Genomic DNA, 19,639 nt, shown 5'->3' on the forward strand with positions numbered 1-19,639 from the left:
ATTCGCCTGGTAAGTTTCAGAAGACTCATGGTCAAGCATGAGCCTACGTTACCAATGGACTGATTCACATCTAATGATTCATTGGCCAGCCACTATTGATAACAAAAAAGGCTTTAAAATAACTCCTTAACTGTTGCAAAATAATTATTTTTCAACTTTATTGAAATATAATTTACATACATACAAAATGATGCACCCATTTTAAATGTACAATTCATTGAGTTTTGACAGATGTTTATAACTGTAACCATCTCCCCAGTCAATACACGAGTATAAAAGTCATTTTGTGGATATATGTTTGCATTTTTCTTGGAAAAATACCAAGGAGTGAAATCTTACATTTTATGGTAAGTGAATGTTTAACTTGGTAAAGAAAAAAACTGCCAAACTGTTTTCCAAAGTGGCTGTACAATTTTATGCTTACCAGCATTGTAGGAGAGTTCTAGCTCCTTTGCTGCATCGTCAGCACTTGGTTAGTTTTTTAAAGAAATCATTCTAGTAGGTATATAGTGGTATCTCATTGTGGTTTTAGTTTGCATTTCGCCAGTGAATAATGCTATTTAGCATCTTTTCATGTGCATATTTGCCACCCATATCTCATATGTGGTGAAGTCTATTTAAATGTTTTGCCCATTTCAAAAAATTGGGGGCCGGCCGAGTGGCGTGTTGGTTAAGAACTGGGTTGGGACACCAGAGGGCCCCGGTTTGGATCCCACATATGAGGGCCACTGGCTGCAGCCCCTGCTGCAGTGGGTTGCCATGGGCTACCGTGTGTAGCCAGCAGCCAGCGTGAGTGGCCCTCAAGCCGCAGTGAGCGGCCGTCCAGAAGCCGGCGACTGATTTGCCTTGCCTGGGAAGAACGGTGTAGGCTGCAGTCCCTGTGGCAGTGGGTTGCCATGGGCTACCGTGTGTGGCCAGCAGCCAGCGTGAGCGGCCAGCAGCCGCAGTGAGCAGCAGTCCAGAAGCCGGTGACTGATTTGCCTCGCCTGGGAAGAACGCAATGATGGTGCCAACTTGGGCCAGTGAAGCAACGTCCTCCACAACTAGACTGAAAAACAAAATGACAGCAACTTGTCTGTTTCCCTTCCCCCAATTCCTCAATAAAAAAAAAATCTAAAAAATAAATAAATAAATAAATAAATAAATAAATAAAAATTATTAGGGAGCCATAAAACAAATGAAATCACCATTATGTGGATAATATCCTATAAAAACTTTATAAATGAAACTATGATAATTTTATTTTCATTTTCAATTTTACTTCAGGGCCACATGTACGTACCCAAAGAGCCGCATGTGGCTAGGGAGCCGCAGTTTGCCGACCCCTGGCTTATATTCATCAGCTAGGCTTACCTGCCTCTGATTCTGTCGCCTGATTTCATCTGTGTCCCTATTGCCTAGATTCATTCTCAGAGCCTGGTTCTCCACCCTTCCCAGCAATTCCACAAGCTATCTAAAATCCTTCCAATCGATATCTTTTCTTTTTAAATTAGCTACATTTTCTTTACATTGCTTGCAACTAAGAATACTGACAGATGTAAGCCTTACCAATACTGGTGTGATCATGGAAAAACTCGTAATCCAGCTTAAATGAAGAATTGGGGGGATGTATTAGCCAAGATTACATCAGAAAAGCAGAAAACTCTCTTAAGCAAGTCAAGCAAATGGATTTAAGGCAGACAATTAGAGGATTACACAGTCTCTGGAAGGTTCTGGGGAGCAAAGGTCACAGAAGCCACTGTTGGATTTCAATAGACTGAAGAAACCATAGTGAGGATCCCATCCCTCTGCAGCACCCACGTAGGCAATTCTCAGGAGGATGCCTGGAAACCTCGGCATGTCTGCCCAGATGTCAGCCATCTGCAGATGCTCATGAACGTGCCCATAACTGCAGCTGGAGAAGAATGGCTTCTCCTCCGCCGCCTCGCAAGTCTCAAAACCAGTGCCTCTCATTGGAGGACTCTAAGNCAAAAAGACAGCAACTTGTCTGTTCCCCTTCCCCCAATTCCCCAGCACTGTTCCCATCCCCCCAATTCCCCAATAAAAATCTTTTAAAAATAAAAATTGGAATGTTTGGGGCTGGCCGAGTGGCACGTTGGTTAGGAGTTGGTGTGGGATGCCAGCTCTGAGCAGCAGGACCCCGGTTCGGATCCCACATGAGGGCCAGTGGCGCTGTACCCTCTACAGCTAAGATGTTGAGCAACAGCTCTACCTGGAGCTGGGGTGCTGTGAGTTGCCGGTGACAGCGTAGGCTGCAGTGGGGCTGGCCGGCAGCTGGTGTGAGCTTTCATGAGCTGCTGTGAGCCGCCCTGAGTGGTCGTCCAATGGCCGGCGAGCGACTGCCTCTCCTGGGAAGAACCCAATGATAATACCAACATGGGCCAGTGAAGCAACGCCCTCCACAACTAGACTGAAGAACAAAAGGACAGCAACTTGTCTGTTCCCCTTCCCTGACTCCCCAATGCTGTTACCCTCCCCCAATTCCCCAAAGAAATCTTAAAAAAAAAAAAAAGGAATGTTTGGCTTCTTGTTTTGGTGTTGTAAGGGCTCTTTATATATTCTGGAAACAAGTTCTTTGTGAATATACTAATTTAAAATAATCCCCCCCTCCCCCAGTCTATTGCTTAGTCTTTTTATTTTCTTTATGGTACCTTTTCAAGAGCAGAAATTTCAAATTTTGGTGAAATCTAATTTCTTCTCTTTTTCTTGTGTGATTGGTGCTTTTTGTGCCCTATGTAAGAAATCTTTGCTTACACCAAAGTCACAAAGATTTTCTCTTTGTTTTCTTCTGTATCTAGAAGTTTTATAGTTTTAGCTTTTATGTTTAGATCTTTTTATGTTTATGACCCATTTAATCACTTCTTTAACTTTGTCCTCACTGCACAACAGATGCAGCAGGAAAAAAAGAATCTGAAATGAAGATGATTACCTCTCTCAAAAACAGACATATTGTAGGAGTATTAAAAGTTTCTTTGTCTTGTCTTCATTTAATATTTAGTAAGAATTAACTATTCATTAGTAAAATATATATCAGTCACTTACTGTGAGTCAGACATTGAAGATACAGTGATGAACATACTAGACAATGTCCTTGCTCCATGGACTTCACATTTTAACGGGAGAGGTTGTGTTTTAGTGAACAACCCATTGTATACATGGCAGCGTGAAGAAAATGTTATTGCCTCTATCTGTGATTCCTCCATTGAAGGAAGTATTTCACATCCTTGACAATCTTCTTAATCTTTTTGTATGATAGAGCAGGAAGAACCTTTTTTCCCCAAAGGGTCACTGACCTGTACAGAAAAGGGAATCTTAGGCTGCATACAGCCAGCTATAATGCAATACGGAGCATGGTATCACAGTATGGGATGGAAAACCATAGTAAGTGACCTCGACCCTGTTACTATTGAGGTATAGTGACGAGACTTAATGCTCTCTTCTCTGGTTTAAGCAAAGCTGTTTGTTTTTGTCTCCAGCCCTATTTTTGATATCTTTTTGCCAAAAGAGTTCACTGATAGTAACTTCAGAGAACGCCTAGGTCTCTTTCCTGATGGTCAGAGCACCAGATATCTTCTATAACTAACCATTCATATGTCCCTTAAAACAAGTCATACTTTATTTGTGTTAATGATACCACCATTCTTCAAGCTACTTCAAGTATCAGTAGTAAGTACTATTTACTATTAACACTTATAAAATAGTACTAATATTAAATAACCAGATAAGTGGTGTTAATTCAGAGCAGGATAAGATCATTATAGATTAGGTTGACCTTCATAGAAGAAATAAAACTTGAACTAGTTCTAAAAGATGAGTAGGATTTCAGTAGATACAAACGAAGAGGGGAGATTAATTTGGATTAATGGATTTGAGGAAGATTTGAGTGAAGATCATTCATGGTGTGATTCCCCTATCATTTATCCACAGCAGAAATCATTAATCCTCCATGGCACTAATTCTTGCTGAGCCTGGACACAATCTGGTAAAATGAACTAGATAATAATAAAAGAGATGTAGACATTAAATGGAGAGATATGTTGAAAAAGGCATCAATGAGGCATCTTGAAAATGTCTAACCCTGGAGGTCAAGATGTGGGAATTTTTGCATGTGCAATAGGGAAGCCCTTGGTGCAGAGACTATGAAGGGTTTCTGTTGCATCTGTGCTGAATATGCAGGCATCTGAGGGCTGTGATAGGCATCACAACCAGACTCAGAAAAATAATGCCAGGGGAAGGCAGTGCAATGCATTCTGCCAGAGGGCAGCACTCAGGCTATTTCTAGGCTGACAGAGACCCGAGAGTTATATCAGCTGCAGAGTTGGGCCACCATTGCCAGCAGAGTAAGCATCAAACAGGGGCAAAGAAACAATAAGCCCTGGAAATCTAGGAAGCCAGAGGACCACTTACTCAAGGAATTCAACTCTTTCCTGCTGCTCTAAAGTCCCCTTTCCCTCATACATCCAGATGCCTGTCAGGGGAGAGGTGGCTATCTGAGAGACCAATTTTTATTCAGGAGAGTCTGAGCAGTGCCTTAAAGACTGTTTAAATGATCAGATCAGACTATGTTAAACTGGTTTGGGAACTTCTGAAAGATGTGGTATGAGCAACTGAGAAGATGTACAAGACCTTCATGTGAGTAAAGGGTACCAGTCAGCTAGCTCATCCATTACCTTTGATGAGGTAAGGCAGAACTGAATGTGGAATGATGCAGGCCTGTACCCATTTCCAAGACGGGCTGATTGGGCCCATCTGAGGTAAGTCAGGATTGATGCCAGAGCATGTGGCCTACTAAGCAGGTAGCTCAGTTCACTCAGCTGCAGGGGCACTGCATACCCATGTGTACCTGCCTCAGCACCACCAGTGTCCCAGCACTGGCTGTACCCATTGCCAAGGAAGAACCATGTGTTTGAAACATCCATTACACCTGGCCCTGTCAAACCTGTGAAGACAGATCCTTGTGGTCTGCTGTTTTCATCGGCACCCACCTTGTTTCTCTCCTCATCCTGTACTTTTTCAGTAATAGTCTGTGGAGCTTTCTACCATATGCTTTCTTTGCTGCCAGGATTAGTAAAAAATTAGCCCCAAATTGCTGTCTTCCTATTCCAAAAGTCTGTAACCTTTATGTTCTATGTATTGGGTGTGAGGGATGCCTTGTAGCCCTTAGCTAATTTCAGGATCTATGATTAGCATACCTTGAGTATAAATAATAAATTTGCAAGCCCAGTGGTGGCTTGCAGTTCCTATACAGGAGAAGTTTAAGAGCAGAACTCTGAAAGGGGAGGGAGGCAGAAGATTTGTCTTGAAGCTGAGTGCACAGAGTAATGTGATCCGCTGACTTGAACTGACCACTAGAAAACTAAAAAACAAAGATATGATTAATAAAAACATGTACTTTGTTCATATAACTGAGTTTTATAAATGTAGAATCTAGAGCCTTTAAAAATATCTTCTGTTGGCTAATTATTTCATTTACTTGGTTTCTTCCTTCCCCAAGCAAGGTATGACACTATTAACCTGAGATTTTAAACACATCCTTTGCTGACTTTTTTCTATTTATGTATTTTTATTTTGTTTACTTTATGGGGGGGTGCGGAAGGAGTTTATTGCCATTGATGCCCACAACTCTTTCTCAAATCCTCCAAGCAGTCTTTTCCTTGGGTGAGCTATACTATAAGATTCTAATCATTATGTTGTGCAATATAAAAATACCTTCTATATGTAGCAATGACAGCACACATGCCCACACCCAGTGAAATAAGGTCATGTTACTGAAATTATCTCCATTGAGGTGATAGGTGGTGCCATGATTGTGGATGAACTCACCAAGGAAATGAGTATGGAAAGAAGAATGCAGAAAGCTGAGGACTGCAGCATGGAGGGAGAAGCTTACAGTTCAGAGGAGGAAGAGGACCTTTGCTGGAGTGAGAGGTCAGTGGACGTTGAGATGGAAGGCTGACTAGGAGATGAGTTGTGGTAGAAGCCATGGTAAGAGTTTTAAGAAGGTGATGGTCACCAGTGTCAAATGTGATTGCAGTATAATAAAGGAACTTACTGTTGTCTGTAAACTAGGAACTTCACTGTGTTCTTCCTCATCTAGGTCATTTATAAAAATTTTACACTAGATTCTTCAATTCTATTCAGCAACTATTTATTGAGCTGCATACTAACTGTGGTAGGGCTATATAAAAGAGGCATAAAGTGTTTAATATTTTATAAACAAATATACTAGTAATTTACACATAAAAACTACATAAATGTTTACTGGTATATTTGTTAAGTGAAAACTATAGACTTAATTCAATGACAATTAAAAAAACAACAACTTGGTATCCATGCATCCCTGTGATACCTTTTTAAAAAGAAAACACCCTCATTTAATTTTTCTTATTACAAAAGTAATACATAATCATTGAAAATAATTCTATGTAACATTCTAACCTTACTATCGCCAAAGGTAGCCATTCTCAAAATTTTTATTTATTTTGCTTTTGTCTTGAAGAGAAGGGGGGCAAGGAAACAAATTAGGTAATTTGAATGATCTGTCTCTAAAATATTAGCTGAAAATGAAAAAAAAATTTTTAATCTATACCTTTCCAGCTTTCTACTATCTATCTGTGTGTGTATTTTTAACGACCTGGACTTGTTCCATACATTTTCAACCTTCTGTTTTCACGTAGTGACGTATGGTGAACAATCTTTGATATCAATCATACATCTCTGAAATAATGTTTAATGGGCTGTTTGGATTTTAATGCATAAGTAATATAATTTAATTATACAATACTCTATAATTAGAAATTTAGATCTTTCCTAATTTTTCATTATTAAAAACAATACTGTGTTGAGTATCTTTGAGGCTAAATCTATGATTTTCTTTAGCTAAATTCTTGAAGGGGAATTGATAGGTTAATGGTAAAAATATTTTAAAGGATTTTGATGGAGATTGCTAAGTTGCTTTCTAAAGTTATACCAGATTGTACTCCCACTAGCAGTGTATGAGAATACCATTTTCCTGCACACTTAGGTATTATTTCTAAAAAAAAAATTTTTTCTCTTAGAAAAAATAGCCCTTCATTTAAATTTTACAACCACTTTAAAATTTATATATATATATATATATATATATATATACATATATATTTCTTATTTTTTGAAAATAAATTTGATCAAAACAGCTAAAAATTATTCTAAATTGGTTTAGTGAAGTAAATGATCAATCTGGGTAATACTGTTTTTGACTGAATGTAGATGTGACTCTGAAGTGGTCACATCCGAGTTCTGTCACTAACTGGGTGGTTTTGGGCAGTTGATTAATGTCTCTAGGTCTCAGTGTCTTTACCAAATGGGGACTATAATAGTACCTATCTTAGAGGGTTGTTAGGCAGATTAAATAAGACACTAGACGCAAAACTCATGCACAGTGGTTGGCATAGGCACAAAATAAATATTAGCATTTGTAATTGGTGAGGCTGATTTTCCGGTGTGACTCTCAGACTGATTGAAGGCAGCATCAAAAGTGGAATTTGGCATCATCTTGGGAGTAGTCATCTAGACGCCGCAGGATAGTGTTCTTTTGGTCAACAAATACTGTAGGTGCTGAGGGGATCCAAAGATGAATAAAACATGTCTTCTGTTTCCAAGTAGCTTACTGCCTGGCAGGTGGGATGAGACGCACCCATATTACTCTAATGCAGGCAGAAAGCGAAAGCCTCCACTGAAGAGATACAGATAAAACACTGTGAGGGTTCAGGTGAAAGATAATTCTCTAAGAGAAGGCAGCATTGAACCAGACCTCGAAGAATGGTTAGGATTTGAATATGCAGAATAGGGGATGGGAGTGGGGAGGGTATTTATGGCAGCAGGAATCATATGAAGAAGTAAAGCTGGAGACAGAAATCTAGGCATCATTAACTTTTGGCGCTAGCTAAAACCATAGATGAGGACAAATATGTCATTGGTACAAGTTGCACAGTCAGACTTGAAGTGCAGAGATTTTAACTTTAAAAATTTTATTGAATTTATTGGGGTGACATTGGTTAATAAAATTATATAGGTTTCAAGTGTACAATTCTATGATACATCATCTGTATTTTGCATTGTGTGTGCACCACCCAGAGTGAAATCTTACATCACCATATATTTGACTAACTATTCCTTAGAACTGACATTTTCCCCCCATAGTGTACCTTTCAGGTATATTTAGTTCAATCCAGTGAGGAAGAGGGAGGGAGGAAGAGAGGGAGGAAGGGAGAGAAGGAGAGAGGAAGAGAGGGAGGAAGAGAATAAACTGAGTCATAACTCCCAGTCCAATTCAAAGCTCTATCTCTGGGCTTTCTGCCTGTTCCCTACCTGTTTGGCTCTATCCTTCATAATTTGTACACAGCCAGGCAATTTTAGAAGAGGCTTGCATCCTTGCTATTGGTCTCATCTTGGTCATTTCTTCTCCCTGCAACAGCTTGTCATGCTCTCCCTTTCCCCACAGTTAGCTAAAAGATGATGGCCAGTGGTGGTTTTGCTGGATGGTGCATGAACTTTTCCCACATATGGATGACCCCTTGGAGACGCATCTACTGCACATCTCACCAGCGGCCGGTGAACCCTGTGCATCCTCTTGGTCTTCCAGAGAGGCCTCTTAGGGTTGGCACACCAGCTCACCTTCTAAAGTCTCCAGCTCCCTCTGGGCCCATGTGAATTTAAGAATCTGTTGTAAGTGTAAATGATTGATTTTATTGGGGGAGGGGATGGAGTACTATAATCTTTCAGCATTTGGGGTTTCTAAAGGCCCTGTGCAGGTCCATTCTCATCTTGGATTCATCCTAAATTTTAAGGGGGATTCAATCACGTCCATGTCCTTGTCCTTGTCAGTGCCCTCTTCTCTATATTGTCCTGAGGACAGGGAAGTAGGAAGTCCATAACGCTCCTTTCCCAAAATTCTTTTTCTCTCCTGTGTCCTTTTGGGAGAAGAGGAAAATCAGTTCTGTGTCTTCACTTCTCTGTATAACTTAGTCTGGACTCAACACAGCAGTGAACTTTGAATTTAGCAATTTTGGAATCAGGGTCTTTGCTCTCAATAGAGATAAATTCATTTTGGTTTAGCTACCACATTTAGAATCCAGCCAGGAAAACAGAAATCACTCTAAGTATTTAAACCAGGTGGAATTTTATCCAGAGAATGAACTATGAAAGTGAAAGATATGCTGGGAAGCCATTCAAGGGAATGTGAGGCCATCCAGAAATTAGCAACAGCAGGAATTCTCTATCCCTCCTAGGCTGAAGGAACGAACAGAGGAAGCCCAGGAGCCAGGATAAGTTAAAAGCTGGAATTTTGGAGGGCCTACCTTAGGGAAGCTGGAACCACAGGGGACACACAGCTTCTGTCGGAGATGTTGGTCAAAGCAGAGGGAGAAGGGGAAGAAATACTCTGTCTTCTGGTGTTCTTCCGACTTGCAGTCTTCTGCCAGTGCCTCTCACTGACTGACTGCAGCAGAGATCAGGAGCTGAGGACTTGGTCTGTGAGCGTCAGCCTCACTGGAGAGGGTGAGGAGTGGATCTGATAAGAAATGGGTCAAGGACTGACAGGTGTGGGTAGGGCCAGCCAGTGGGAGTGGAAAGGAGCACATCCATAATCACGACATCCATAATCATGGTATCACTCTGCCACATAAACTGGCTTTTGTCTCTTCCTGGCTGGTATACTTCTCAAGGGTGGGCAGGGCTTATCTTTGTATCCTCTGAAGGCCCCTCAATAAATATTTGTTATACTTAACTGAATTTCAGAGTTTCTAAACTCTCTTTTGCTCATGTGTCACTGACTGGCTCCTCTTCTTAGACTTTTCAATGAAGAGATGAAAACTTTGAAAACTTTTGTACAATGGTATAAAAATAAGCAAACTCATTCTTTTAGCACATTCCACCTTTCCAGAATATGACCTTAAACTGCTGATGGTGTGGCCTGGTTCACTTTTGAGTAGGAAATATTCCTAATGATTACCATAATAATGCACACATATATGATGCTTTACAATTTGCAAAATACCTTTACATTTATTTTCATTGTAAGTAGGCTTTAACCTGGGGACCTTGGAATCTGTTTATTTGACCTCGGTCGGGTTAGTGCAATGCTTAGATGTGAAAAAAACCAGGGTTCTTTTCTCGTTTTCTCGAACTGCAGATGATGGGCAAACTTCTCTGCCTTTTTTGTTAGACCAATTACTCTCAACAGTTGGTGGGAGATATTCTCAGCTGTCATTTAGTGGGAGAGGCTGGCATCACGTTACCCCTCCATTTTTTTCTCTTAGGGACCTAGAAGGTGTTTGAGGACAATGACTAATTCATCTATTGACATGGAGTTTTTGCAGTCATATATATCATATTTGTTGTTTTTAGAACCCAGTTCTCATTCTAATATGTATGTATGTATTTTAATAATCAGCCCTGAATTGATATGCAAAAATTTTTATATAATATGCATATGTGCCTTTCTTTTTTAATTGGGGAGAAAGTGTCTATGGCTTTCGTTCGATGTTCTATCTCCAGTCTATCTCTGTCTTCTTTCTTTATATTGCCTGAATCTCCAACTCCTGGTTTTTTCTCTCACTGACAAGATGACCTTGCTTCTTCATATAGGAATGCAATTGAGCTCCTTATTTCATATAACCTTTCCTTCTCTTCATCATATAGTGGAAGATATTGAGTTGGATTTTTCCTATTTCCCTGGAATTGGTGACTAGGGTCCAAAGATGAGGACAAAGAAGTAGTAAGTACCAAACATTCTAGAGAGAGTTGCTAATAATAATTAGGGTCAGGTACTCTCTCCAGGGCTTACAGAGAGGTAGCATAAGTGACCCTGGTACCTCCAACCACTAAACCTCCCCATTCCTCATCACCCCATCTTTTCTTTTTTTTAAAGATTTTTTTAAATTGGGGAATTGGGGGGATGGGAACAGTGCTGGGGAATTGGGGAAAGGGGAACAGACAAGTTGCTATTGTTTTGTTCTTCAGTCTAGTTGTGGAGGACGTTGCTTCACTGGCCCAAGCTGGCACCATCATTGCGCTCTTCCCGGGCGAGGCACATCAGTCGCCGGCTTCTGGACGGCCACTCCTGCTGGCCACACACGGTAGCCCATGGCAACCCACTGCCACAGGGGCTGCAGCCTACACCGTCGCCGGTGACTCACAGCAGCCCAGCTCCAGGTTGAGCTGTTGTACAGCATCTTAGCTGTGGAGGGCAGTGTCACTGGCCCTCATATGAGAGATCCAAACCGGGGCACTCTGGCATCCCATGCCAGTTCTTAACCATCGCGTCACTTGGCCGGCCCCTCATCACCCTATCTTATTCTCAGTCTATGTAGGGTATGAGATGACTCAAGGGAGGAAGTCATGAGCCCAGCAGGGAATATTTCCCCCTCATCGCCCCCGCCCCCAGAAAAAAACCAAACAAGTAAGAGGGTATCAAAGAGAGCCTACATGAAGGATAGACTGATTTATCATTCTCTGGGTAGAAGATATGTTTGATCAGTGGACTTGGTCAGCTCTGCATTTATCTGAGAAGAGGAAAGGTGATTAGAGAGAGGTGGAAAGATGGGGGTGGGGGTGGCGGTGGAATAACCTGTATTCCTTCTGTTTGGCTTAGCAAAGACACATGAGTTCCTTGTGGTCAAAGGGACACTGAGAAAGATAGCTGGGCTTGAGCCATCTTGCTGGCAGCCTATCCAAGAGGTTGCCTGCTGGACAGAAAGAGAAGTAGGAGGGTTAAAGGAGATGAGTTGGAGCGGGGTTGTCTACGTTAGGGCACAACTCAGTGGGGAGGCCTCACGGAACTTTCTAAAGAACTCACATAAGTGCCCCATAAGAGATCTGGCATTTTGATGTCTGCCTGACAACAGGCTGAAATGGCCTGTCATCCACAGCCAGCAATGGTTTGTGATAACTACCCTGTTAAATGAAGAGACAGTTATCTCTTTCCTCTCTGCTCTCCTCCTGATTCCCTACCTCTGAGTAGCTAGAACCCTTGTAGAGAACCTTCTAGAGAACTAGAAAAGGAGGAGGAGAAGCCATGAAGGGACCACATTCTCCCCACTTCACATTCCTCAAGCCATGGCTCAAGCTTGGGCTGAAAGAAGGGAGGAGCTGAATTCTGCATTGGCCCTGAGACTGGAGTTTTAAATCAATTGGATTGGACTGAGTTTTCACGTAATCGAAAGGGAACAGAGAGTTAAAGAATCTGTCAGTGCTGTTGTGAAAAGTGGGAAGGAGACATTTTGTCATGGCACAGATGAACGAGACTGTGATAGGGTGGGAGGTTATGTTTATACCCAACTGAGTTCAATGCTCAACAGGTAAGTTAAATTTATCTATCACTAAATCCATCCTTGAACCCATTGTCTCATCTTTCCCTGCAGTCTAGGAGGAAATATGTCTTTTCCTGTAAAGTGAATCATTTATCTGTACTCTTGTTTATTTACTGAGAAAACATTTATTTGACATCTAAAATGTATTGCCAGTGTTGAGGTACAAAGATTAAACATGATAGAATTCTTTCCTTCGTGGGATGAACAATCTAGAGTGGGGTAGGTAGAAAGTACTTACTTTAAAAACAATGTATTAAGGGTTATAAAAAGTGGGGGGAAGGCCTCAAAGAAGAGTAGTTAGTCAGAAGGCAAAGGAAGAGATGATATTTTAGGCTGATGGACTAATGTGGCCCACTTCGGGAGCTACGTATAGCTCTGTATGTTTAGAAGGCAGACATAGCAGCAGAGGAGGCTGGAGAGGAAGGCCGGAGCCAGATTCTAATGGGCTAACATGCTTGTTCTCTATCTTGTAGGCCAGTGGTTCTTAACAACAGTGGTACTGCCTCTGGTGGGGCATTTTGGACATTGATGGGGCATTTTTTATTGCTATAGCAATGGGAGGTGGGATTTACTGGCATCTTAGTAGTTGAGAATTATAGGTGCTAGACTGCAATGTGAGGACAGTTCCATATATATAATCAAGAACATATTGTTTTAAAGTAGGTATTTTATTTTCTACCTATCCCACTAGTTCATGTATTCCACAAGAGAAAAAAATTTATCTTGTTAATCTTTGTACTTCAACACTGGCAGTACATTTGGGATGTCAAATAAGTGTCCTGAATTCTGTATGATTTAGAGATCCTGAGTTCTGCATGGTTTTTGAATGTTCCACCAAACATTTGTGTAGGGTGTCATATATAAATAAATCTGGTTTATTATTACTTATCCTAACACTAGTGTTTAATTTAGTTTTTTGTGTTTTTTTTTATTTTTATTTTTTATGTAATGGCTTCTGATCTTCTCTTAAACCCTAACTAACTCATTTCTTATAGTTAGGTGCAAGCATTTGAGTGCTTTCTCAAGTCTTCTATCATAGTCATGTCCAACCATTTATGTATTGAAATATTATTATAAACTATTGTCTTTTATTTCTCTTTTATGTAACAGCTAGAACACTTTTGTTGTTTTGAAATTATGTGTATAGGTAGGTTGTATTATCTATGAATTTCACTTTAAGTTAGAAAAGGTGCTATTATTTAAAATATTTATTAGAAGAAGGGAGACTTAGGTCTGATAGGATCAAGCGTCACTCACTCTGGGGCTGGCCGAGTGAAGCGTTGGTTAGGAGTTGGCTTGGGACACCAGCTCTGAGCAGCAGGGCCCCAGTTTGGATCCCACATGAGGGCCAGTGACGCTGCACCCTTTACAGCCAAGATAGTGAACAACAGCTCGACCTGGAACTGGGCTGCCGTGAGTCGCCAGAGATGGCATAGGCTGCAGTCCCTGCTGCAGTGGGCTGCCATGAGCTACTGTGAGTGGCTGGCAGCCAAGCGTGAGCGACTGGCAGCAGGCGTGAGCTGTCATGAACCGCCGTGAGAGGCTGTACAATGGCCAGCGACCGATCTGTGTCACCCAGGAAGAGCACAATAATAATACCAACATGGGCCAGTGAAGCGACGTCCTCCACAACTAGATTGAAGAACAAAAAGACAGCAACTTGTCTGTTCCCCTTTCCCGATTCCCCAACGCTGTTCCACTTCCCCAATTCCCCAATAAAATCTTTTAAAAAAAAAAGTTACTCACTCTGTAGCCATTGATCTTCAAAGTGTTATTTTGAGTTGCAGAGCTCAAAATTTTTGCTCTGCGCTCCCTGAAGGAATAATAACCCCCTCATACACTTTTAAGTTGAAATTTAACATTTATCACAAGTTTAAATTTATGTACTGTTAATAAGAGATAGAAAATATTAATCATTTTATAAGTTGAAATAAGCTGAGGATTGACTGTAATCATAATAAATATTTCATGATGATTTGATAAAGTAGACTAAAATCTTATTGAATAAAGCATGCCAAATACAAAATAGGTTGCTTGATTTTTTTATCCATGGGTTTTATTCTGTGTATTTGAATTTTTTTGTGGCCTACAAAACTTTCCAGTTACAATTTTCTGTTTGTTTAAGTCAGGTTATCGAAGTGTAATTTATATAGAGTACAAGTCAACTATTTTTGTGTATTCCAATTACTATTAAAGGGAAATATGTCACTAATGTAGTCTCCTTTGGCTGTGCTGATGGTAGAGGATCCCCCATGTCCAATGCCAAGTTTTACACATAACAGAAGTATATATATGGTGGGGAAAGGTAGGAAGCCCCATTAGTTTAGGCACTTTGATTAATCTTTAAGCTTCCCTAGACGATTATCTTCGTTTATATACCCCTTTGGTTGGGGTCCCAGCAGTCTTTACACTCTTGAACAGTTTATCATAGTAAGATTTAGCATGGATGAGAGACATGCTGTTCTTTTGTAAAGTGGGAGAGGGACTGTGTGAGCACAGGCTCATGCTTAGGCAAATTAGTTTTAGGGAAGAGTACCTATGGAAGGTGAGGATCTGGAAAGGGATTCTCTTGAAACCACCTGTACATACATACCCCTTGGAAAATCTTTCTGGGCTCCCTCTGTTTGAGGGGTACCACCCAGAGGGGCTCAGAAGGTGCTAAGGGCAGGGGGACGCCTGTTTCTGGGCCCACCACTGCTACCTCATCTGCCACCGCTGGGCTTCTTTCTGTTTTATGCTTAAACTTTTGTTTGGAGAAAGGGTTTGGCTGCTAAAAATAACAACTTGAAAAACACAGCTTCCATGGGGAACCATTTAAGGATTTTAAGCAGGGAAGTGACATAATTAGGTTTTCATTTCAAAAGGCCACTTTGGCATCTGAACACATTGTAGAGGATGGATTGGAGGGAGGTGAGACTGCAGGCCCAGAGACTTGTCACAGAGGCTGTTGAAACAGTCCAAAGGAAAAAAATGTTGGAACTGGCAACTCTGGGCTCCAACCCAGAGTGGCGGCATCCACTTCAGATGGAGCAGGGGCTGCATCCAGCTGCTTCTCACATTTACATTATCTGCCTGGCTTTTGCCTCTGTGACTCCTGCCTTAGAGTAATCTTTGACTCCTCTTTATCCTGTAGGTTCAACCTGCCAGCAAGTCCTGTTGTTTCTTCCTTCAAATCATCTCACATTTGTTTCCCTCCTTCCATTACTATTCAATCATCCTAGACCAGACACTTAGCATTTCATGCTTGGATTTCTCCAGGAGCCTCTTAACTGGTCTTCCTGCTTTCCATCTGTCTGCCAACCAGCCTTATGTTGAATGCCATGGCTAACTACTCTGTTGTTCATGACATACTGCAGCCATGAAAAAGAGGACAGCTTGGTAAAGTCTTGCTTCAGATTTCTCCTCCTCTTCCAGTCTTTGGCTTCTCTAGAAAATTCTGAGCAGAGCAGAGGATTGAAATAGTGATGAATACATTTCAGTTCTCTAGAAACCGTTGTAATTATGTTCCCTTTGCTTCTTTTTATGTGAGATATTTGTAAATTGAGCAGGACTTAAAAGTGAGGGAACGCATGCCACTTTTTTCTTCAGTGGAAGATTTTGTGAAGAAAGTAGAATTTTAAGTGGAATGGAGAGGGAAATATAACAGAGAATATTATATTGGAGACTTTATGCAATCAGATGCTTCCAAGGGGTGGTAAGTAATTACTGGTAATTATGGTGAAGGGTGGTAATAGGAATACAGGGAAGCAGTATATGTATGTGGGAAAACAGCCCAAATGTGGAAGAGCCATCGAAGCCACTGGGACCTTCCAGGGCATTCACAGAAGTGCTGGTCCAGGCTTGGATGGAGCAGACAGGTGAAAAATGGGTTCACCTAGATAGAACTTGAGTCATCTTGAACATAAGTCCTGATAATTCTTAAATTCCTTCTTAGGAATCACTGGTTCTCTATGAAGGATTTTTCATGGGGAAAAACTACTCTTTTGGATGATTATCTTTTCACAAAACTGATATTTCCAGCCCTCCGAGTATGGTACCAGTTCAACTTATCTAGACAGGTAAGTTAGAAGCTGAGAGCTGATTTGAAAATATTTTAAATTAAACAATTTTTAATTCATTAAAGAAAGCGATGTATGAATTCAAAGTAAAAACCTTTGACCCTTTAAACAATAATAGCAGCTCTTAAAGGATATTGAATATTATGAGAAGGTGACCTGGACCTAAGGTCTAGAACCATACTGTGTGCTGCTGTATGGGGGGAAGTGGGCCACATGAGCAATAATGGGGCTTTGACCTGTTTTCAGGATTCTATCTCTCCCTCACTGGGGCTAAAATAAATAATGCAGAATTTTAGTAAAGTCTTTCTTTGCCTTCAATATGGTTCACTGTTTCTCTCTTTATACTGCCTCCTCCCCTCCCTTATTGAAATGCTGCATTTGAAATGTACTGCTCCTGCCTTATTTTATCTTACTTTCCACGGCTGTTCTCTGCCTTCTGTTGACAGGTTCTCTTGGACCTGTGTGTCTTGTGCGCAGGTGACAATCACATATAATCAGGGCCTTGCTTGTCAGATTAGTCAAGCAGAGAGAAGACTGGAAGGTGTTTTGTTTCTCCAGTGTCTTATAGCCCCGGAGGCATGGTCTGGTGTAGAGCAAACCTGAGGGTTCAGAGTTAGCTGCGAAATCAGGTAAGTCATAAAACTGCTCAGTGCTGAACTGGGAGTCTGTTTGGGGCATCAAGGCTTGCCATGGAGATTAGCTTGAGTGAGAATCCCATGGCGGTGCCAGAACTCAGCAAGGGTCTTGAGGCTCCTTTGGCCTGTGTGTGACTGGGGTCGGGATTTCTTTCCAATAATGAACGAGGCAGCTTGGAAACCACAGCAGCTTCTAGCATCTAGCTGATCTGATGTTCCGCAGTTTAGTTCTGGATCAGAAATAAAGTGTATGGGCTGGCCCTGTCCCGGAAGAAATTATAGATAGGGTCTGTGAAGGAGGCATTACCAACCCTATGGAGAGAAAGGCGAATCTTAGCTTGGTATTGCTCAGGCCAGCAGGATCTTTAGATTTCCCAGGCTTTGGAAGAGTTGCAGTGGAGTCACCAAATACAGCCCAAATATTATCGTCCACATCAGTGACAGCAGTGATCTCTTGGATAATTGGAATATATAGATAACCAAAGTCCTTATTCATCTAAAATTTTCACCACCACCCCAAAATGAAAAAACAAACAAACCACAAAACAAAAGCCTTTCACTGCCTTTGGCACATGTAGCGATTAACTTTTATTTCTGTGCCCTTTCCCACTTTCTGGTATTAGTGGCCAGTTGGAAGAGAGAAAGAGAAGGGGAAAGATGCTTGAAATGACATACCTTTCACTTGAACTTGTTTGGGAGTCTGGACAACTGTGCTGACTGGTCCTCACTTGGGTCTGCAGGTGTCCAGGGAAACCTCTCTGGGTCTTTGGTGGCCATTACCCTGTAAGCATGGCTTCATATGGTGAGTTCCATGAGTCAGCAGAATAGATGCACAAAGCCCCACCTTAGAGACCAGGAAACCTGATTCAAGTCTCTGCTCTACTATTAATAGCCAAGTAGGGTTGGGGGAGAGGGTCAGCTGACGAAGCTATGTGACTTCCCCCTCTAGGACTCAGCTTCAATTATCTTTAAATGAGGGGATTGAACAATATGTTTATAAGACTCCTCCTAGCCCTGACATGCTGTTATTCTGGCAGAGATTGCATCGATTTGGATTTGCTTCTCTCATTAAGCTGTATGTAGTTGCTTGAAAAGTATTTGCTGGCTCGGTCTAAAGTTAGAGCCATGTCTTTTCTCAGGTTTTCCATCACCCTTTTGACTATTATATCCTTATTTTCCTTGCTCAGATAAAACGAAATTCCTTTTCACCACCAGTGTTGGAAGCTGGGACTGGAGTTACCATCCCTCTGTGATTAAAAAAAAAAACCCCAAAACTGTCTTACTTCCATTTCCGTGGGGCTTGGGACAAGAATTGTTATTGGAGGGCTTGCCTTTGGTCTCAGCACCCCCATGGATTCCAATTATATGCTCCTCAAAGGTAAGGGCTACATTATTCAGCTTTTTTTGCATTCACTCCTAATGCTTGTGCAAAGATGCCCTTGTTCAATAAATACCGTACCTAAGAATAAAATGGCATTGTCCTTAAAATTTCCCCCAAAACCACTAGGTGTCGCCTTCATCTCAGAGAAACTACGCCCCCTCCTCTCTCCTTGCACTCCCACCCCTCTCCTCCCTCTACTCAGCCACTCCCTCAGCTTCTTGGCTCCGCGATTTCTGAAGTGGCTTGAAGCGGGGGAGACAAACTGTGGCTCTTGGCAGGGGGAGGAGAATGGGTTTATGACAATTGAGAAAAACTCCCCAAGGTCCCATAGCAGTACCTCCCAGCAACCATGATGTCATCCCTCACAAGCTGTTCCTCAGGATCAGATCAGCAATCCAGAGATGGGCTATTTGGGGTGAGCCTTCTAGGTTGGAAGCTTGGGAGTGGGGTGGAACCCGAGGGGGCTACAATGGGCTTCAATTGCTGGGAGAATGTTCTGCATAGCCAGTCCACGAGCCTTTATCAGGTGCTATCCTGTGCTGTGTGGGAAGACAAAAGAGAGAAGAGGCTGTTCTAGGCTCCTGCCCTGCAGCAGATGGTGTGGTGGAAGGCCAGTGGGCTATGGTGGGCCTCTGAGGACACGGGAGGGCACGCAGGGGGCAATGGGGACAGGAAGAGGCAGATTGGAGCTTTGAGTCCGAAGGGAAAAGGAGATTCTGGCTTTGTAAGGACTCAGGAAAAATCCATCATTGACACCCCTTGGTCCTGGAGAAGCCAGTGTTCCGGTGAGCAGGCATGACTTACTGGTGAAGGAGAGGTTCCTGGCAATGAGAAGGGTGGAATGGTTTACTAGGTGGAGGGCTAGTGAAGATTCCAAATATTTGGGGATTCCTGACTGCTTCCTGGAGACTGGAGTATTTCAGGGTCTCAGCGAAGTTAAGAGAGGGGACCCTAACAAGAGAGGCCCTGGAATGATAGGCAAGTGAGATGGAGAGAGAGCGGAGGAGTGGCCCAGGGTCTTGGGGGAGACAGGGGTAGGCCCTTAAAGTGAGGGGACGCCCAGAAACCTCGCCGGCCTGAGAGGCCCCGTGCGGCGCCCCTGAGTTGTCACCGGGTGGGTTTGAGACCTGGGAGGTCCCTAGGCCCCCGGGTAGGGGGTGGGGGGAGACAGCAGGCGCCGGAGGGTGGGGCTGGGAGAAGGAGGAGGAGGGGCCG

At 42.2% G+C, this 19,639-nt stretch overlaps 1 protein-coding gene and 2 long non-coding RNA genes across 5 annotated transcripts in view; 2 read left to right on the forward strand and 1 right to left on the reverse strand.

Annotated features, from left to right (window-relative positions):
* The first annotated feature begins 3,698 nt into the window (after window positions 1-3,698).
* Window positions 3,699-17,736, forward strand: LOC109393764 (uncharacterized). The gene is made up of 4 exons (XR_002126325.1): window positions 3,699-5,928; window positions 8,483-8,706; window positions 16,285-17,037; window positions 17,667-17,736. It is a non-coding gene; the product is annotated as an uncharacterized LOC109393764 (long non-coding RNA).
* On the reverse strand, window positions 17,031-18,845 carry LOC109393765 (uncharacterized). The gene is made up of 3 exons (XR_002126326.1): window positions 18,762-18,845; window positions 17,719-17,887; window positions 17,031-17,355 (listed from the first exon to the last, which is right to left on the reverse strand). It is a non-coding gene; the product is annotated as an uncharacterized LOC109393765 (long non-coding RNA).
* The window catches only part of NPR2 (natriuretic peptide receptor 2), an 18,497-nt gene continuing 17,132 nt past the window's right edge, over window positions 18,275-19,639 (forward strand). Inside the window, exon 1 of one of the 3 annotated variants that reach the window (XM_019663314.1) lies at window positions 18,275-18,421. In XM_019663314.1, coding sequence (XP_019518859.1) covers window positions 18,394-18,421 — 28 coding nt within the window. In that variant the 5' untranslated portion in view covers window positions 18,275-18,393. The other 2 variants (XM_019663316.1, XM_019663309.1) reach the window with 2 other exon arrangements.

Source organism: Hipposideros armiger, unplaced genomic scaffold (genome assembly GCF_001890085.2).
Source record: "Hipposideros armiger isolate ML-2016 unplaced genomic scaffold, ASM189008v1 scaffold_388, whole genome shotgun sequence".
NCBI lineage: Eukaryota > Metazoa > Chordata > Mammalia > Chiroptera > Hipposideridae > Hipposideros > Hipposideros armiger.